Source organism: Polypterus senegalus, chromosome 9, assembly GCF_016835505.1.
Source record: "Polypterus senegalus isolate Bchr_013 chromosome 9, ASM1683550v1, whole genome shotgun sequence".
NCBI lineage: Eukaryota > Metazoa > Chordata > Cladistia > Polypteriformes > Polypteridae > Polypterus > Polypterus senegalus.
Window position 1 is genome coordinate 127,690,715 of NC_053162.1, and position 18,596 is coordinate 127,709,310.

The 18,596-nt window shown below is 36.5% G+C and overlaps 1 protein-coding gene across 1 annotated transcript in view; it reads right to left on the bottom strand.

Annotated features, from left to right (window-relative positions):
- Nucleotides 1-18,010, bottom strand: part of necap1 (NECAP endocytosis associated 1) — a 56,739-nt gene extending 38,729 nt beyond the window's left edge. The window contains exon 1 of the mRNA XM_039763819.1: nt 17,772-18,010. Within this exon, the coding sequence (XP_039619753.1) occupies nt 17,772-17,866 (95 nt within the window). The 5' untranslated portion in view covers nt 17,867-18,010. The remainder of the gene's footprint in view (nt 1-17,771) is intronic.
- Nucleotides 18,011-18,596: the final 586 nt, after the last annotated feature.

Genomic DNA, 18,596 nt, shown 5'->3' on the forward strand with positions numbered 1-18,596 from the left:
ATACATATCTTCATATCTACACCTATATATATACATATACACATATATATATATATATATATATATATACACATATTATATATATATATATATATATATATATATACACATACCTATCTACATCATATATACACACACACATACATACATACACACAAATTATATATATGTGTGTATGTATGTATGTATGTTGCGTGTATGTGTGTGTATATATATATATATATATATATATATATATATATATACACACACACACATACATATATATATACACATACATATACTTGTGTGTATAGCTTTTATATATGTGTGTGTATAGCTTTGGTCACTGAGTGCAAGGAGAAATAAAAAATATAGTCTATAAGTTATTAAACAGTAAAACATTAAGCGTTTTAAGAAGTACAGGTACATTGAGCACTACTGGAGTTGGGTAAACTACATTTTAAAGACTGTGTAACACAACAGGTAAGTAACTAACAGCAGCTAAAATATATATGGATCATCTCGGTAGTAAATCCCTTTTGAAAGGCGCTACACGACGGCTGTGGTATAGAAATTACATTTTCTATGTGAACGTTCAAATTTGTGCCTCTGGTAACGTGCCTTACCGGCATTTAAAGAAAATTAGTTTTGTATCCTCTGCAGTGTTAAGCGAGAAAGGCTTTGGTTTGGGATAAAAGGAAAAAGGTGTAAAGAAAGGAAAGTTGCCTTTTCTTTTATATAGTATAGAGAGATGTGTTCGCTGACGTTATGATCGCCTTTTGAGGAAGTCGCGTGGGTCTTGTGTAGACTGGTGAGACGTCCCGCCATTAATCGGCTGTGATGGCACGGTCAGTCCTCTACTGTGTCGCGTGTCTTCATAATCCGGGTGAGAACCTCATAATCATATCGTGCAAAAGAAAGTGTGAATCGCCTTAATATTATTTTGCCGTGGTGTAGAAAAGGGTCCGTGTTTGCACTTGTCTGGGCTATAAGCGCAAGGGGAGGATGAAAAAAATTAAAAGTGCTCACTTTGACTTAAGGCAGAAGCGCAGTCAGCGTCTCAAAGGCCGGCATAGCTGGACTTTTGCAGGCAGGAGACCACAGTTTTGCAGACACGTTCATGATATCAAAAGTCTCAGCGCTCTTTGGAGGTCATTCATATATTATATATATAGCAAAATACCCGCCTGAGCGGAGAAGTAGTGTGTTAAAGAAGTAATGAAAAGAAAAGGAAACATTTTAATAATAACGTAACATGATTGACATTGTCATGAGTGTTGCTGTCATATATATGCCTGCCTAAATAAGTCACCCTCGCTTTGCTCTTACTTTATTTACCGTTCATTTAATCACGGCTAGTGGCGGAAAAATTATAAAATGGAAGGAGGATGGCTTTACCAAAACAATTATTGATGGCGAATCGATTATTCATAAAGCTTGAATTGGTGATCTGTTTTCTGTGTTAACCTCATATTTTTTCATACTTCTTCTCAAACTAAGGTGGTGCAAGGGTAAAATGAATCGGGATGCGCTGATCAAAGTAATCGGTGTACCAGGAAATCATGCATTGACAAAAGCACCCTGTGCTTGTAATGCAAAGTGTGATTAAATGCATTATTTAACGCATTATGGAGCACATGCATGAAGCTTCTAGCTGTGCTTGTGCTAAGGAAAGATTTTAAAAATAACGTAACACGATTGTCAATGTAACCTTTTGTAAGTAGTGCCTGGAGGATTCAGTGTGGAGAAACTCTATAGAGACAGCGTCATGAATATGGTAGTATATGTCACTCGCTTCGCTTCTTATTGTTTCGCTGCCTTCTCAATTATATAATGCATGTTTTCTTAAGCGCTTTTGGTGGTCTTCCTGGTTTTCTACGCTACGTTGACAGTCAGTTCACGTGAGTACGTGGAGGCGTGATGATGTCACACGAAACTCCGCCCCACGCCATTGCCAGCTCAACTCCATTACAGTTAATGGAGAAAATACCTTTCAGTTATGACCATTAGGCGTAGAATTTGAAATGAAACCTGCCCAACTTTTGTAAGTAAGCTGTAAGGAATGAGCCTGCCAAATTTCAGCCTTCTACCTACACGGGAAGTTGGAGAATTAGTGATGAGTGAGTGAGTGAGTGAGAGTGCTTTGCCTTTTATTAGTATAGATATACTCAAACCCATTATGACAGCAGCAATCCAAGCTGTGAGAAAACAGTAAAAAGGAGGAGGTCAGACGTCATGGTACATTTTCTAATGCAGCTAGACAAAACAACTTGGCGCTGCAGCCAAATACACAAAACAATTACTTTAACAATCATGTTACATTATTTTTCAAATGCTTCCTTTTCTTTTCATAAATTTCTTTAACACACGACATCGCTGCGAAGTGCAGTTATTTTTCTATACAGTGGTGTGAAAAACTATTTGCCCCTTCCTGATTTCTTATTCTTTTGCATGTTTGTCACACAAAATGTTTCTGATCATCAAACACATTTAACTATTAGTCAAATATAACACAAGTAAACACAAAATGCAGTTTTTAAATGATGGTTTTTATTATTTAGGGAGAAAAAAAATCCAAACCTACATGGCCCTGTGTGAAAAAGTAATTGCCCCATTGTTAAAAAGAACCTAACTGTAGTGTATCACACCTGAGTTCAATTTCCGTAGCCACCCCAGGCCTGATTACTGCCACACCTGTTTCAATCAAGAAATCACTTAAATAGGAGCTGCCTGACACAGAGAAGTAGACCAAAAGCACCTCAGAAGCTAGACATCATGCCAAGATCCAAAGAAATTCAGGAACAAATGAGAACAGAAGTAATTGAGATCTATCAGTCTGGTAAAGGTTTTAAAGCCATTTCTAAAGCTTTGGGACTCCAGCGAACCACAGTGAGAGCCATTATCCACAAATGGCAAAAACATGGAACAGTGGTGAACCTTCCCAGGAGTGGCCGGCCGACCAAAATTACCCCAAGAGCGCAGAGACGACTCATCCGAGAGGTCACAGAAGACCCCAGGACAACGTCAAAGAACTGCAGGCCTCACTTGCCTCAATTAAGGTCAGTGTTCACGACTCCACCATAAGAAAGAGACTGGGCAAAACGCCTGCATGGCAGATTTCAAGACGCATATAAACCACTGTTAAGCAAAAGAACATTAGGGCTCGTCTCAATTTTGCTAAGAAACATCTCAATGATTGCCAAGACTTTTGGGAAAATACCTTGTGGACTGATGAGACAAAAGTTGAACTTTTTGGAAGGCAAATGTCCCGTTACATCTGGCGTAAAAGGAACACAGCATTTCAGAAAAGAACATCATACCAACAGTAAAATATGGTGGTGGTAGTGTGATGGTCTGGGGTTGTTTAGCTGCTTCAGGACCTGGAAGGCTTGCTGTGATAGATGGAACCATGAATTCTACTGTCTACCAAAAAATCCTGAAGGAGAATGTCCGGCCATCTGTTAGTCAACTCAAGCTAAAGCGATCTTGGGTGCTGCAACAGGACAATGACCCAAAACACACCAGCAAATCCACCTCTAAATGGCTGAAGAAAAACAAAATGAAGACTTTGGAGTGGCCTAGTCAAAGTCCTGACCTGAATCAATTGAGATGCTATGGCATGACCTTAAAAAGGCGGTTCATGCTAGAAAACCTCAAATAAAGCTGAATTACAACAATTCTGCAAAGATGAGTGGGCCAAAATTCCTCCAGAGCTGTAAAAGACTCATTACAAGTTATATAAGCGCTTGATTGCAGTTATTGCTGCTAAGGGTGGCCCAACCAGTTATTAGGTTCAGGGGCAAATAGTTTTTCACACCACTGTATATGTATGTATGTATGTGTATGTATATATATAGATATATAGATATATATATATAGATATATATATAGATATATATATAGATATATATATATAGATATAGATATAGATATAGATATAGATAGAGAGAGAGGGAGAGAGAGAGAGAGAGAGATTATATTTATATATATATATATAGATATCTATATCTATATCTATATATCTATATCTCTATATATCTATATATATCTATATATCTATATATATCTATATCACAGTGACACAACAATTACATTGACAATCATGTTACGTTTTTTTAATTTTTCCTTTTCTTTTCATACCTTCTTTAACACACTACTTCTCCAAAGCCTTGGTATTCTGCTAGTATATATGTAATGCTCAAGAGAATTAAAGGAACATTTTTTAATCAGAGTATAGCATAAAGTCAATGAAACTTATGGGATATTAATCTGGTCAGTTAAGTAGCAGAGGGGTTGTTAATCAGTTTCAGCTGCTGTGGTGTTAATGAAATTAACAACAGATGCACTAGAGGGGCAACAATGAGATGACCCCCAAAACAGGAATGGTTTAACAGGTGGAGGCCACTGACATTTTTCCCTCCTCATCTTTTCTGACTGTTTCTTCACTAGTTTTGCATTTGGCTACAGTCAGTGTCACTACTGGTAGCATGAGGCGATACCTGGACCCTACAGAGGTTGCACAGGTAGTCCAACTTCTCCAGGATGGCACATCAATACGTGTCATTGCCAGAAGGTTTGCTGTGTCTCCTGCACAGTCTCAAGGGCATGGAGGAGATTCTAGGAGACAAGCAGTTACTCTAGGAGAGCTGGAGAGGGCCATAGAAGGTCCATAACCCATCAGCAGGACCAGTATCTGCTCCTTTGGGCAAGGAGGAACAGGATGAGCACTGCCAGAGCCCTACAAAATGACCTCCAGCAGGCCACTGGTGTGAATGTCTCTGACCAAACAACCAGAAAGACTTCATGAGGGTGACCCAAGGGCCCCATGTCCTCTAATGGGCCCTGAGCTCACTGCCCAGCAGCATGCAGCTCGATTGGCATTGCCATAGAATACCAGAATTGGCAGATGCACCACTGGTGCCCTGTGCTTTACAGATGAGAGCAGGTTCACCCTGAGCACGTGACAGAAGTGAAAGGGTCTGGAGAAGCCATGGAGAACATTATGCTGCCTGTAACATCATTCAGCATGAGCAGTTTGGTGGTGGGTTAATGATTGTCTGGGGAGGCATATCCATGGAGGTCACACAGACCGCTACAGGCTTGACAAAGGCACCTTGGCTGCCATTAGGTATCAGGATGAAATCCTTGGACCCATTGTCAGACCCTATGCTGGTACAGTGGCTCCTGGTGCACACAATTCCTGGCCTCATGTGGTGAGAGTATGCAGGCAGTTCCTGGAGGATGAAGGAATTGATACCATTGACTGGCCACCACACTTTCCTGACCTAAATCCAATAGAACACCTCTGGGACATTATGTTTTGGTCCATCCAATGCCACCAGGTTGCACCTCAGACTGTCCAGGAGCTCAGTGATGCCCTGGTCCAGATCTGGGAGGAGATCCCCACAACACCATCTGTCATCTCATTAGAAGCATGCACCGATGTTGTCAGGCATGTATACAAGAACACAGGGGCCATACAAAGTGCTTCGTACAATTTTGAGTTGCTGCAATTAAATTTTGGCAAAATGGACTAGCCTGCCACATAATTTTTCACTCTGATTTTTGGGCGTCTTTGAATTCAGGGCTCTGTAGGTTGATCATTTTCATTTCCATCAAGCGATGTGGCATCCTTTCATTCCTAACACATTACCCAGTCTATATCAGTATAGATATCCAGGAGGATTTCTTTTTCCCATTGAGATCTGATGTGTTTTCAAAGTGTTCCTTTAATTTTTTGAGCAGTTTATTTATATATATATATATATATATATATATATATATAGACAGCAACACTCATAACAGCGACAAAACAATTACATTGACAATCATGTTATGTTATTTTTAAAATGTTTCCTTTTTCTTTTCATAACTTCTTTAACACACTACTTCGCCATGCGAAGCGGGTATTTTGCTAGTGTTTTATAAAGTAGATGCTATTGCACTGTGTTAAAACATTGAGGCCCACATAATATGTGCAGACTCTGATGTGGTAATACATATGTTAGTTAAATTATGGTGAATTTTGAATGAGTGCAGTGCTGTGAAAGTTTTTGTTTTCCTTTTTTAAAGAACACTGATATTTTGTTTCACATCTTCCAAATACTGATGTTTATTGTTCATTACTACGTATCTCTTCTTAAATGTCATTCCATACTTACACATTATGAAGTCACTATGAAGAAAGCCTTCAAATAAAGCATTACTGAAATTTGTCACATTATGTTAATGTTCTCTATGCATGGTTAAGTAGTCTCTAAAAAAAGCCACCACTTCAATTATATCAGTGCACACCAATTCATCCATCCATTGCCCAACCCGCTATATCCCAACTACAGGGTCACGGGGGTCTGCAGGAGTCAATCCCAGCCAACATAGGGCGCACGGCAGGAAACAAACCCCGGGCGGGGCACCAGCCAACCACAACACTAATTCAGGCAAGATAAAAATGATACAGAATCAAATCTGTGCATTGTGAATCAGAATAAATTGGGACATCAGTGCAAATACCCAAACCTAAGGAGTACCATGCAAAGGTTTAGGCAGCCCAAGATATTAGATGTCTCAGACCTTACTTAGCTCGTCAGAGCTATGGCTTATTCACAGTCATCATTGGGAAACCCCAGGTGATGCAAATTGCAAAGCCATATAAATTTTGACTCCTCAAACCTTTTTCCAACAATCAGCAATCATGGAATCCTCTAAGCAGCTGTCTAGCACTCTAAAAAATACTTGATGCTCACAAAGGTGGAGAAGACTACAAGATATCAAATCATTTTCAGGTAGCTGTTCCATCAGTTTTTGTAATGTTATTAAGAAATGGCAGTTTAGAAAACTGTCTGAAAGAAATGCTCTTTGGATTGCTAGAATGGCAAATAAAAACCCCACGTTTGACTACAAAATAGCTTCAGGAAGATTTAACAGACCCTGGACTGGTGATGCACCTTCATAGCAGAGTCAGCAGAAGAAAACCTTTCCTGCATTCTAGCCACAAAACTCAGCACCTGAAGTTTGCAAAGGAACCTCTAAACAATCCTGATGCATTTTGAAAAGAAGTCTTGTGGACTGACGAAGACAAATTACACCTTTTAGGCCATAATGTGTAAAGGTTTGGAGAAAAAAGGGTGCAAAATTCCAGCAAAAGAACACCTCTCTAACTGTTAAGAATATGGGTGATCGATCAGATTTTGGCCTTGTGTTTTAGCCAGTGGCACAGGGAATGTGCCATTGGTAGAGGGAAGAATGGATTCAAATAAATACCAGCAACTTCTGGAAACAAACATCGCACCATCTGTTTTGGGGTGGGTTATAGTGCATAGGTCCTACAACAAGATAACCTGAAACACACTTCAAATGGCGCAAAGTGACAGTTTTGCCATGGTCCTCACAGTCCCCCGACCTAAACATCTGTGAATAGATGTCAATAGAGCAGTGCATGAAAGATGGCCCAAGAATCTTGCAGAATTAGAAGCCTTTTGACAAGGATGAATGGGCTAAAATACCGCAAAGTAAGAACTGCCTACAAAAAGTATTTACAAGCTGTGACACTTGCCAAAAGGGGGTGTTACTGACCACGTTGGGTGACCAAATATTTGCTTCAGGCTCTTTTAATTTTTTTTGGCATTTTGTACCTGTGATTGATAGAAATAAAAATGTAACATTGCTTCATCTTTAACTTTATGCCTTCATCTTTAACTTTATGCCTTTTGCTGATCAGTTCATTTTCTGCTCACTTTACTATTCACAGTCAGTGTTCTCCCCAGAAATTTTTTCCAGCCGGGTGGCAAGAAAAAGTAGCCGGGTGGGGCAGGACGGGAAAACTTGCACTCTTTATTAGTTAAATTATTATTAATTATTTTCCAATGCTCAATATGACTTCCTTTTTTAAGGCTTGACACTTGTGCCAGAATATTTTTATTAAATTTAAGAAGTATCCAATTCAGGATCCTGCAACCCTAACAAAAATTTTAAATAACAATTGTTATGACGATCTAAGAGGCACAAGTATTGTCACTGTCAGGAAGAAAAGTGAAAACAATGAAAAAAGTATGGGAAACCATAAAATTTTAAAATATTCTTCAAAGCCAACTTGCATATGCAGAAGGTGTCTCCAGTTAAATATTTATTCTTCTTTTCTTCCTAGAGGCCTAGTTGTCTGCAGCTTTTCCATAATCAAAGTCTCCAGGATCTGGGCACTCTCAAGGAGATCAGCATGAGATTATTTAGCATGCTTTGTTTCATGCAATTTCTCAAATATGTCTTGATCATTTTAAGGGCAGAAAACCCACTTTCAGATTCAGCTGTGCTTACTGGGATCACTAGCCCAATATCACCTAGTCTGGCTAAATTTGGAAACGACTCTGAGCTCTGATGTCATTGCCATTATTAGTAAAATCTGTTTTGGACTGAAGTCTTTGTATGATTGACTTCTGATCATTTTGACACAACTGTCCATTCTTGCCTGCTACTTTCATATTTTAAAATTGGAGGGTTACCATTTTTGGAATAATGATCGAAAAGAATTTCAGCAGACTTGCTTGAATCATGAGTTTCTGCATTTGAAAAGTAATTGGCTTGTCAGGTAATCTTGCATTTAGGTGCTTGATAACTGTCTCTAGGTATTTATCATATATTGCAGTTTTAAATGACATTACATCACTCTGTGTATAAACAATGTGAAGACCTGACCATTCTTCTGCTAGACAAGGATGAAGACTTTGAAAATATCTCCCAGGAGTGTCTTTCAACTCCATGATGGACAATTATGTGGCGAGCAAAATTGGCTCAATTTAGGTAAGACTGACATCTTGCCTTTTCCAAGCCTTACATAAGTTGGACAACAAAGGTAATATCAAGAGGAAACAAAATTATGCGTTTTAATACATCTGCTTAATCCTTGAAAGCATCAAAGAGGAAACAAAATTGAGATGTTGGAAAAGGACACAGTTGACCATTTCTTTACAGTGTTCCAATAGCTTTTCAAACAGTTTTCAAGCCTAGAGTGTCCATTGTCTCATTCATGTAGGCAACTCATTTTTGCCTTGTTTTCACCGAATTCTTCATGCATACTGAAAACATTTTCACGTGTATATTTTTCAGTATGTTAGAAATTAACTCCCTCCTTGAGGGATGTTTGTTTGAATATTTCATGCACAATGAGCATTCTTGTGCCACATACCATTTTCATTAACCATTAGCCAATCAAAAACTTTAAACCATTGTTTGTTTATGCGAATAAACATCGATTGGCAGAGTGTGTGCTGAAGACATTTCCCCAGAAGGACCAGCTTCTGCAATGTCTTTGTCTGAAATTGCCACATGAGGAGTTGACGCTGCACCTTCATTAGTTTGTGGTGTCTCTTTTCTGAAATAACTGAGCAGTGTTTTCTGAACACTTTTTACTCATGTTGGTAAAACGTTTGGAAAACATTAAAAGTACCTATGAATAAGACTTTTGAGTGGGAAAGTGAGAGCCTGTTGGATATTCAGTGCACACTTGCACTACGGCAGGGGAAAGATATTAACAAAAAGGAATGGCAAATGGGTCACTTTAACAAAACTATGGAAGCGTATTAGGGCCACGGTGAAGAAAAAGAAAAAAAAAAAAAACAAACTATATATCTCGACATTTATGATGAGAATAAAATCAACAACACTACTTTATCTCGACATTTCCACTTTATTCTCATAGTTTATTTTGTCATTAAAATAGAATGTCGTAAACTAAACTTCATCTTAAAATCAATGTTTAATTTACTAGATTTTCTCAAACCCCATCATAAGGTAATGTAATACATTAAATGCTGTGTTAAGTGTACCCTGACTGAGTTGTTAATTACTACGCGCGTCTTAAACGGACTTCCTCTTGCACTGAGGCGGCACTGGGAGGGATTGCCGCACAGAATGCATTCACTTGATGATATCCCTGCTCTCTGAACATTTACAATGCTAAGATAAATACCTGATATCATTTTCATGATGAAATGCATTAAAGCATTTATTAAACATGCATGGTAGTGTGGCGGTAGTGCTGCTCCCTTGCAGTAAGGGGTCCCCAGGTGTACATTCAATGTAGAGAACTTTATGGCAGGTGTGACGAGGCTCCAAAAAACTGAATGTATGAATGTGTATTGCACAGGTTTAACTTAAATATTGTGTAAATGTTGGGTTCGTGATCTGGTGGTCGGAGACACAAACACAAGATTAAATGGATGTTCTTCTGAGCGGGCTTTTATTGCATGCGTGCTGTCTCTGTCCAACGTACCAAAACCCCAATTCCTATCCTTTTTTCTTTCTCGACATAACCAATCAATCATTAAATCTGCGTCTGTCATCTCACAATGTCATGTGAGGTGGCAACCGGGCGCTAAACTAAAAGATGCTAGGGAGAACACTGACAGTCACAGACATTTTAAGCAGGGATGCTCAACCTTTTGCATACCACTGTATACAGTAAGCTGAAGGTAGTGTGTCCAGCTTTGTTGTTAAATAATTCTTTTGGCAGAAAATCATACTTCTTGTCCATATTAATGACCAAAGTAGTAAATTTGTGCACAGTGCCAAAAAAGTTTAACCTTTTTCAAATTTTGATAAAGGAACAAAAGTGTGAACACAACCTAACTTTAGGTAAAACAGCAGCTAAAATGAAAAATGCATCAAAGCTAAAGTAAATGCTATTTCCCAGATTTCAGATATAAAAGAATGTATCATTTTGAGTGGAGGTGATAAACAGTCTAATTATAATGTACAGGTAAACCAATTATACATTGAGTTGTGAAACACTGAATAAAAACCTGCAGCCACAGTGGTACCCTATGACCTGAAATTGGGAACCCCCATCCTAGAAACTCCTCCGAGGATTACGTCAATTAAATGTTTTTTATGAGATTAAATGACAAACAGATTGCTCTAAAAGTGTTAATTTACTACAGCGCTGTAATGTGCTGTGACATGCACAACACAATATCATGATACCTACATGTATTCCCTTTATCACATACATGCTATCCTATGAATTAATCAACAAATTCTTGATTTTAGTGAATGCAAGAACAAATATGGCTTAAGGAACCTCATGAAAGCTCACTGAGCAGTTTAAGATTTAGACTGAAAATAATTCCTAGGAATTTTTCAATTTAGAGTGTTTCTGAACAAAGCCAGAAAACTACAGAGTAAAGCACTTAAAAGACAATCTTAGGAGGCTTCTTTGACTATTTTCCTGATCTCTTCCTTAGGCAAATAGCTGGAAAATTCACCAGTAATTTTGGACAGCTTTTGAAATAAAGGAGCTCACCTCCTTCTAAATGATGAAAAACTGTTACTGGCAGAGACAGCCATGTAGTACGTCTTTCACAGATGCATTCTTACCAGCCATTGTATTTGTTTATTCTGTACTTCAACTTATAGCCCATTGTGTTATGTCTCAGATCCATCTTTTTATATTCTGCAAAATTAAAGCTTATTAGGAAAAAAGAATACAGCCTTTAAAAATTGCTGCTCAAATTCTTTTTTTTTTTTTGAAAGAAAAAACAAACCTCAGGGCATTGTCCTTTTTTGGGATGAAATGTCAATGTGTGAATGATATAAACCTGGATTTTGCTTGTGCGTGCGTGCGTGCGTGCGTGTGTGTGTGAGAGAGGGAGAGGGAGAGAGAGAAAGAGACAGACAGAGGAAAAACATGTTTTGTTGATTGAATACTTCAAAGGTTTTCTAACCTATGCAGGTGTTAAAGGTAAGAGTTTGTTAATCGCAGAAAATCTGACTGTTTAGCTGGTTGGTATTTAATTGAAGTGATTGGTGATCTGCATCAATGTATCTACTGTAGCATGGTGCTGTATACAGGAACATACACAATTTACTGCCATGAAAAAAACCGTCACAGCTAAGATTTTATTTTTCTATAGAATGTGTTTGAACATCTGCACTGGAACTGATACACAGGGCTTCTTGTCACCCTATTTTAGTTATTAGCTTTCTTTTTTACTGCTCATCTATTATCTATGAAATACTGTGAGCAGGTTTTACATTGAACTGCCTCTGAATGTTGTACTGTTTAAGGATCGACACATTGCTTTTCCATTCTCCTGTATAAAAGTACATTTACTCTGCCAATTTTCCATAAGACAAGTTGTTTGATATGTTTCACTACCTACTTTTATATTGCTTAATTTTAAGTATTTACTATTAATTAATTCATTATTATTAATATTTAGACAATATTTGGATAAGCAGATCACGACTACTGAATACAAGCGTAAACTTGAGAAAATTACTTCTATTCGGATCATAAAAAAAAAAAATCTACAAAATGCAATTTAAAAAAAAAAAAAACAGTATTCTTGTGTGGGCTAAAAGACAGGTCCCAGTGGGCATTTTTTGACAGGTCTGGATTAAATTAATGTAAATAGTGCATGCTATTTGAACAATACACTGCATGGATGAAAGTGTTATGGTTGCCATTATTTACTATGAGAAAATTTATATTTTACAAGAAAAACACACACTCACACACAAAATAATAATCACTCACCAAACCAAGAAATGGTCAACCTAATCTGTGATTCTTAAACTCTGCTGGATGTCCGATTCAAATTACAGATTCTCTCACCTCATAATTAATCTAAAGCAGTTTATCTTTGAAACCTGTTTGAAGCATCACTACCTCATTGTATAATACTATACTTGGTCATACTGTAGTTAAGATGTTCAGGGTGTTTCCTTTGTGAAAGAAAGTTAAATAATTTAAATAATATTTTAAAAACTACAGATAGGTCTCTGGTTAAAGAACCATCAATCTGCAGATACAAATATGCAACTAAAACTACATTTTTCTTTTCAACTGAATTTCAACTTGCTTTTTTTTTTTAAACCTAGACAAGAAGAAAACTACTTCTGAAATGTATGAATACACAGGAACTATCATGGATGTTACAGTGGACAGTACAGTACATACATAGTTACTACTTTCAATCATTTTGGGTTTTTGTTTGCAAGTAATTCATAATTGTCAGCTAATGGCTGATGGCAGATTTTTATGCCATCAAATGTGCTTTATAATTTATAGTAATATTAATTTGCTGCAGGTGGGCGTTGAATAATGTGTAATTAGAATACCAATAAAACTCATTGCATTTTCAACTCCTAACAAATATGCCAGAGAATGCATAGTACTATTGGATTGATACTACAATTTTGACTTTGGTAATGATACCAGCTTTTTGTACCTTACTACAGATATCAAAAGAATACTAAATTAAATAATGTATTCTGCCCACTCCCGTCCACATTCCCCCAGGTGCCTGCAGTGGATTCCGTTCTGCTCCTTACCACATTCCTACACTTCCCTTTAAAATGCACTTGAATTGTGCATATCACATAAGTGGGGTCTTAAAATAGATGAATCGGACTTAGGAAATCACACAAATGGAAACAAATCTCTTTCAAGTTTTTTTTTTCACAATACAATCAACATTAAATTATTTATACTATTTTTAGACAATAATAAGCAGAAAGGCATTAGTACTTGATGACAGACGCTTCATTATTTTTGAAAAGTTCCAAACAAATAAAAATCAGGTAATTTTTAAAAAACAATCAGGACTTCCCCTAGGTAGCAGTCTCCTTTTCTACCTTAGATGTTGTCAATATGGTAAAAAAATAAATAAATAAAATTAAATAGTATGTTTTTCTAAAGGAAGAGGAGCTGCAAACCTGCAAGTCTTTAAAAAGTTTACTGAATATAAACTTAGACATTTAAATCATTTGAATAGAAATCTTAATAAAGACCCGTTGTATTTGAAGGCGCATGTCATCAATGCTCTGACCACCCTAGGAACAAGTTTATTCACCTGAATCCGCTCACTACTATTATATTTTACTCACTTGCCATAAAAAAATTAGGTTGGGTCCCACAGGATGTCCATGGCAATGCAGATCTTTACCTTCCAGCACCATTTGCAAACAGGCATGCAATGTCTTCAGGTTCAACTTTTCATTTGCCTTATAAGCAAAGTATTGACATATCTCAATTTAACTTCCCGGTTTGTTTTCCATAGTCTTTTTTTTTTAATATATATAAAAAAAAAAAAGGTACAGAGCTTACTTTTCTATAAAGGCACAACACTAGTATTGTGTGCAGGTTTTCTCTATAGTCTGTTGCCTATATACAACACCACACATTTACACTGTTATTCAACACACCCAAAACCAAGCAGAGGATACATATCTCAAACACATACAAGGTGGCATCCTTATCTATATGAGCTCACATATGTAAAAATCCCAACACACACAAAGCATTTTATTTTATTTATAAACTGAACATCATAAAACAAAGCCATATTAAAAAAAGAAAATAATTGAAGGAATAAATACTCAATAATAAATTGTCTGTAGTTTGGGGTACTATGGAATGCAACAAGGCTACTAAAATAGCATTTATAATAGACTGCCAACTTATTAGTTATCAAAACACTTCACTGCAGATAAAATAAAACTGAATCAAAGCTGTTGTGTGACACTGCTATGTTAAAACACACATATACAGTGTGTATAATGGCAGATGTTAAACCAAAGAGCTTTTCATCAGAACAGCTGAATTTCAATTAGTCTGGAAATGGAATCTCTGCCGCAGTTATGTAATCAAAGTACATTATTGTCCAGAAAACGTACATTTTTTGCAAAAGTAATTTTTATTCAGTTCATTTTCAAGTTTAAATTTTTTATTATGTAAACCCATGAATCAAAAGTGTATGTATGTATATATATATATATATATATATATATATATATATATATATATATATTTATATATATATATAGATAGATAGATATATATATATATATATATAGATAGATATGATTAAGGTGGTGTTAATATATCTGGATGAGGGCTGCAAACGGACGTTTCAAATGTCCACAAGAACTGATAGATCAGCCTGTGATCACGTAATTATAAATAAGTTAAGTTGTGATATAAAGCTATATTCAATACAACACCAATAAATACAATGGACAACACACATATGACCTTTATATAAATGCATTACTCAAGACGAATACAGGAGAAAAATACTACACTGTTGCAAGAGGCAGAACTTCGTAAATGAGTCATATTTCAAATTGTACTTTGTAAATACTAAATTTTGTTGAATTTGCTAACACAGCAGCATTTGAAATACATATCCATATATCTGCAACTACAAGTACAGGGTGACACAGAAAAACGGGAACTTTTGAAAAACCCAATAAAAATAGAAGAAATCCAAAAAAAAAAAATTTTATTGACAGCAGTTGAACCACTACAACTTGCCTTTTAAGAGACAGTAATCCAAATTATCAATGTCTGAAAATTACGTCCTGTAAATGACGTCCTCTTGTACGTATGCATTCTTCCAATCTGCTGTTGAGGTTCCCCATTGATTGCTGCAACATCTCACCTGGGATACCACAAATTTCGTATTGAATTCTTTGTTTCAATTCATTCAGTGTCCTTGGCCGAGTCATGTAGACCCGACTCTTAAGGTAGCCCCACAAGAAAAAAAATCACAAACTGATAAATCCGGTGATCTTGAGGGGCCAGGGAATGTCACCGAATCTTGAGATGACACGGTTACCAAACAATTCTCACACAGCTGCCATTGCTTGCCATGCAATGGATTACTAAATTACTAAATGGCGAGATTGTTTACAGCTCAAGGTCCCTGTTCCACAGTGCTGCCAACTGTACATGGCTGCCACTACGCATTTCAAAAGTTCCCATTTTTCTGCGTCACCTTGTACTAACTCCACAAGCCTAAAACTGCAATTAGAGTGCCAAAGATTAAAGCAACATTTACAATAAAATTTAAACAAACTGTAGTTAAAACCATATTTTCAAGCATATATTAAAACATTAAAACATGCTTCTTTGTATTTTTTCCATTTTAGCAATGTGGATAACCTACTCTAACACCACATTACCAAAACATTATTTTAAGAATTCTGCTAAAAAAAAAAGTCTAACAAACAAAAATGTGTTAACAAAAGTTCTCAATTGTGCTGCAACCATTCATGGGTAAGAACATATTCAAGTGCACAAAAAAAAAAAACTACTTTTTGAAGAACAAGCAGCAATGTTCATGTGCATGGTCCGTTTCTCTGTTTTAATATAAATTTACTTTGGATGGGAAATTACTTTATATTAACAGCATACACTACATTGACAAAAAAACTTAATTTTCAAGTACAGTACATTTATGAAAAGAACCCAATAAGTAAATGGATAGAAAATGTGTTCCATCTATCTTGAATTATTGTTGCCGAAATTTATGATTCGAACACTGCAATTTGGCATGGAGTTCCATGTTATTTTGTTACTATCTGATGAAAAAGCAGATTAACACTCGGAAGAGAGCATACACAGAGTGGGACTCAGATTCTACAAAGCCAATGGCATTTGGACCTCTGGTGCCCACCCCACTCACACAGACAAATCAAATGCAAAATACTATACTCCATCTTTTCTAGGAAACAAATATAGCAATTTAGCAACATTGTAAATGTGGCCATATTTCTACACTTTTTCTTTTAGCACAAGGGGGCTTTTACAATTTTAGCATGACTTTAAAGAGTCAAGTGGTTATCAAACCAGCACAAAAGTACAAGTAAAAAATCATTAAATGTCATGGAGCTGCTACTCAGAAAATACAGTAAGTGTTCCACATCAAGACCTGAGTAGCTTACTGGTTAAGAAAGTTTTCCATTTCATTGTCTTAATTTGCACAACCACAGAATGAAAAAGAATGTGGGAGTCTAGCACATGTGAACTTAAAGCCCCCCCCCCTTTTTAATTTCCAATGTGCAACAATAAAGATATTTGTGAAACTGGGAAGTCCACATTTTACGGATGGGTTTTTGATGGCCGTGTCCCCGCCAGCCCCACCCAATTCCTGGTACCCATAGGCGCTAGCTCTATTTGCCATATGGTTCTTCAGACTTGTGTTTGTGTATAACAGTGCTCTACTCCATTAAAAATGTGTAAGTTAATTTGAGAAACCACACATTTTCTTTTAAGCATGGGACATAAACAAGATCATTATTCACCAGTTATTAGTTCTTTGCGTTGCTGTTGCATTCTTCCAAAATTAAAGGATGTTTATTTGGTTCTTAACTTATGCTTTTCTCTCTAAACTGAATTACTGCAATTAAAAAGTAATGAATACAAAAACAATATGCAGTACGTTTACGATTTATTATTACATCTTTTAAAATCACTACGGTAGTACCAAATGGTTTAAAATTGCAGTATGCCAGATTATCTATAGCGGGCGTACTCTCAAAGATTTATTGTCGTTTTATTATTACAAATGCATTTATATTATTCATGTAAGGGAATTACTAAAAGCGCACAACAGAAAAGACGGTTTTGTCTATTTACGCCTTATACAAAATATCGTATGCCTGTGTGCATCACGACGTGATAGTACTAAAGCGAAGTGCCGCGTTTTAAAATTGCATAACGTGGTGTGAAATATTTGCCCTTTTAATGAATCGTGATAACAGATGCGGCAGCAATGCTGCAGACGTGACTCTTCAAGAAAAGGCTAGCATTAATTACCCGGCAAATGACATGACAAAGAAGTGCAAGTTTTATGAAGCGCTGTTACACCTTCATTATGAGAAAGTCCGTTAAGCATTTATATGTCTGTCATGTTATTACTACATCTTTCTTGATAAATTGTGGTTTTATTCACATTGTAAATCTTTGCCAATGCCTATGTCCATTTTTATTTGTTTAAATGTAATCGTACCTGTATCCTCGGTTAGAGGCCCGAGGAGGAATCCTGTATACATTAATATCTGGTTTAACACAGAGGATTGACTCGTACTCTCCCTCTGTCGCCATTTTTCCAATCACGGCTCAGCTGCTGCGGGTTCACAACAAAAGCTGCATTTCCTGCCTGCAGGTTGTTAATTTCCTTTATCCCTCACCAATGAGACGTCTCGTTCACTGGTAGCCGCCATAGAAAGTACGGAAAGAGCAATTGGGCTTTACGGAACAAGTCGACCCCATGCGGGAGTTGTATGTGTGTCTTCATAATTATTAACTCTTATCTCACCGTCCTTGTCCATCTTCCATTCATCCGCTTCTTCAATTCAAGGCGAGCTAAAGGGGAGGTAGTGGGGTGGACGGGCGCACCTTTTATTAAGTCATGTTAATAAAAACAAGCATAATAGTAAAAAAAAATAAATTTGAATTTGAATAAAAGTCTCTCTCTCTCTCTCTATATATATATATATATATGTACATGTTTTTATTTTCTTCCTATAGTTTTTAAAGTAACTGAAAATTTAAATGCAGAAAGGTTGATAATGTCTACTTACTATACAGTGCGTTTGTATTAATTGTATTCTAATTGGCTGCTTTTCTTCTTTTTTTTAAAATCAATTATACGTGTAGTATCGCCATGATTCTTTCTTTTATTTAAAGAACGCATTTAATTTTATTTTGTCTAGCATAGCTGTAGACCTGCGGGACTTTACAGTAGCACCTCATAATAAACTACACAGTATATAATTTATATATATATATATATATATATATATATATATATATATGCTTAATAAAGTGTGTT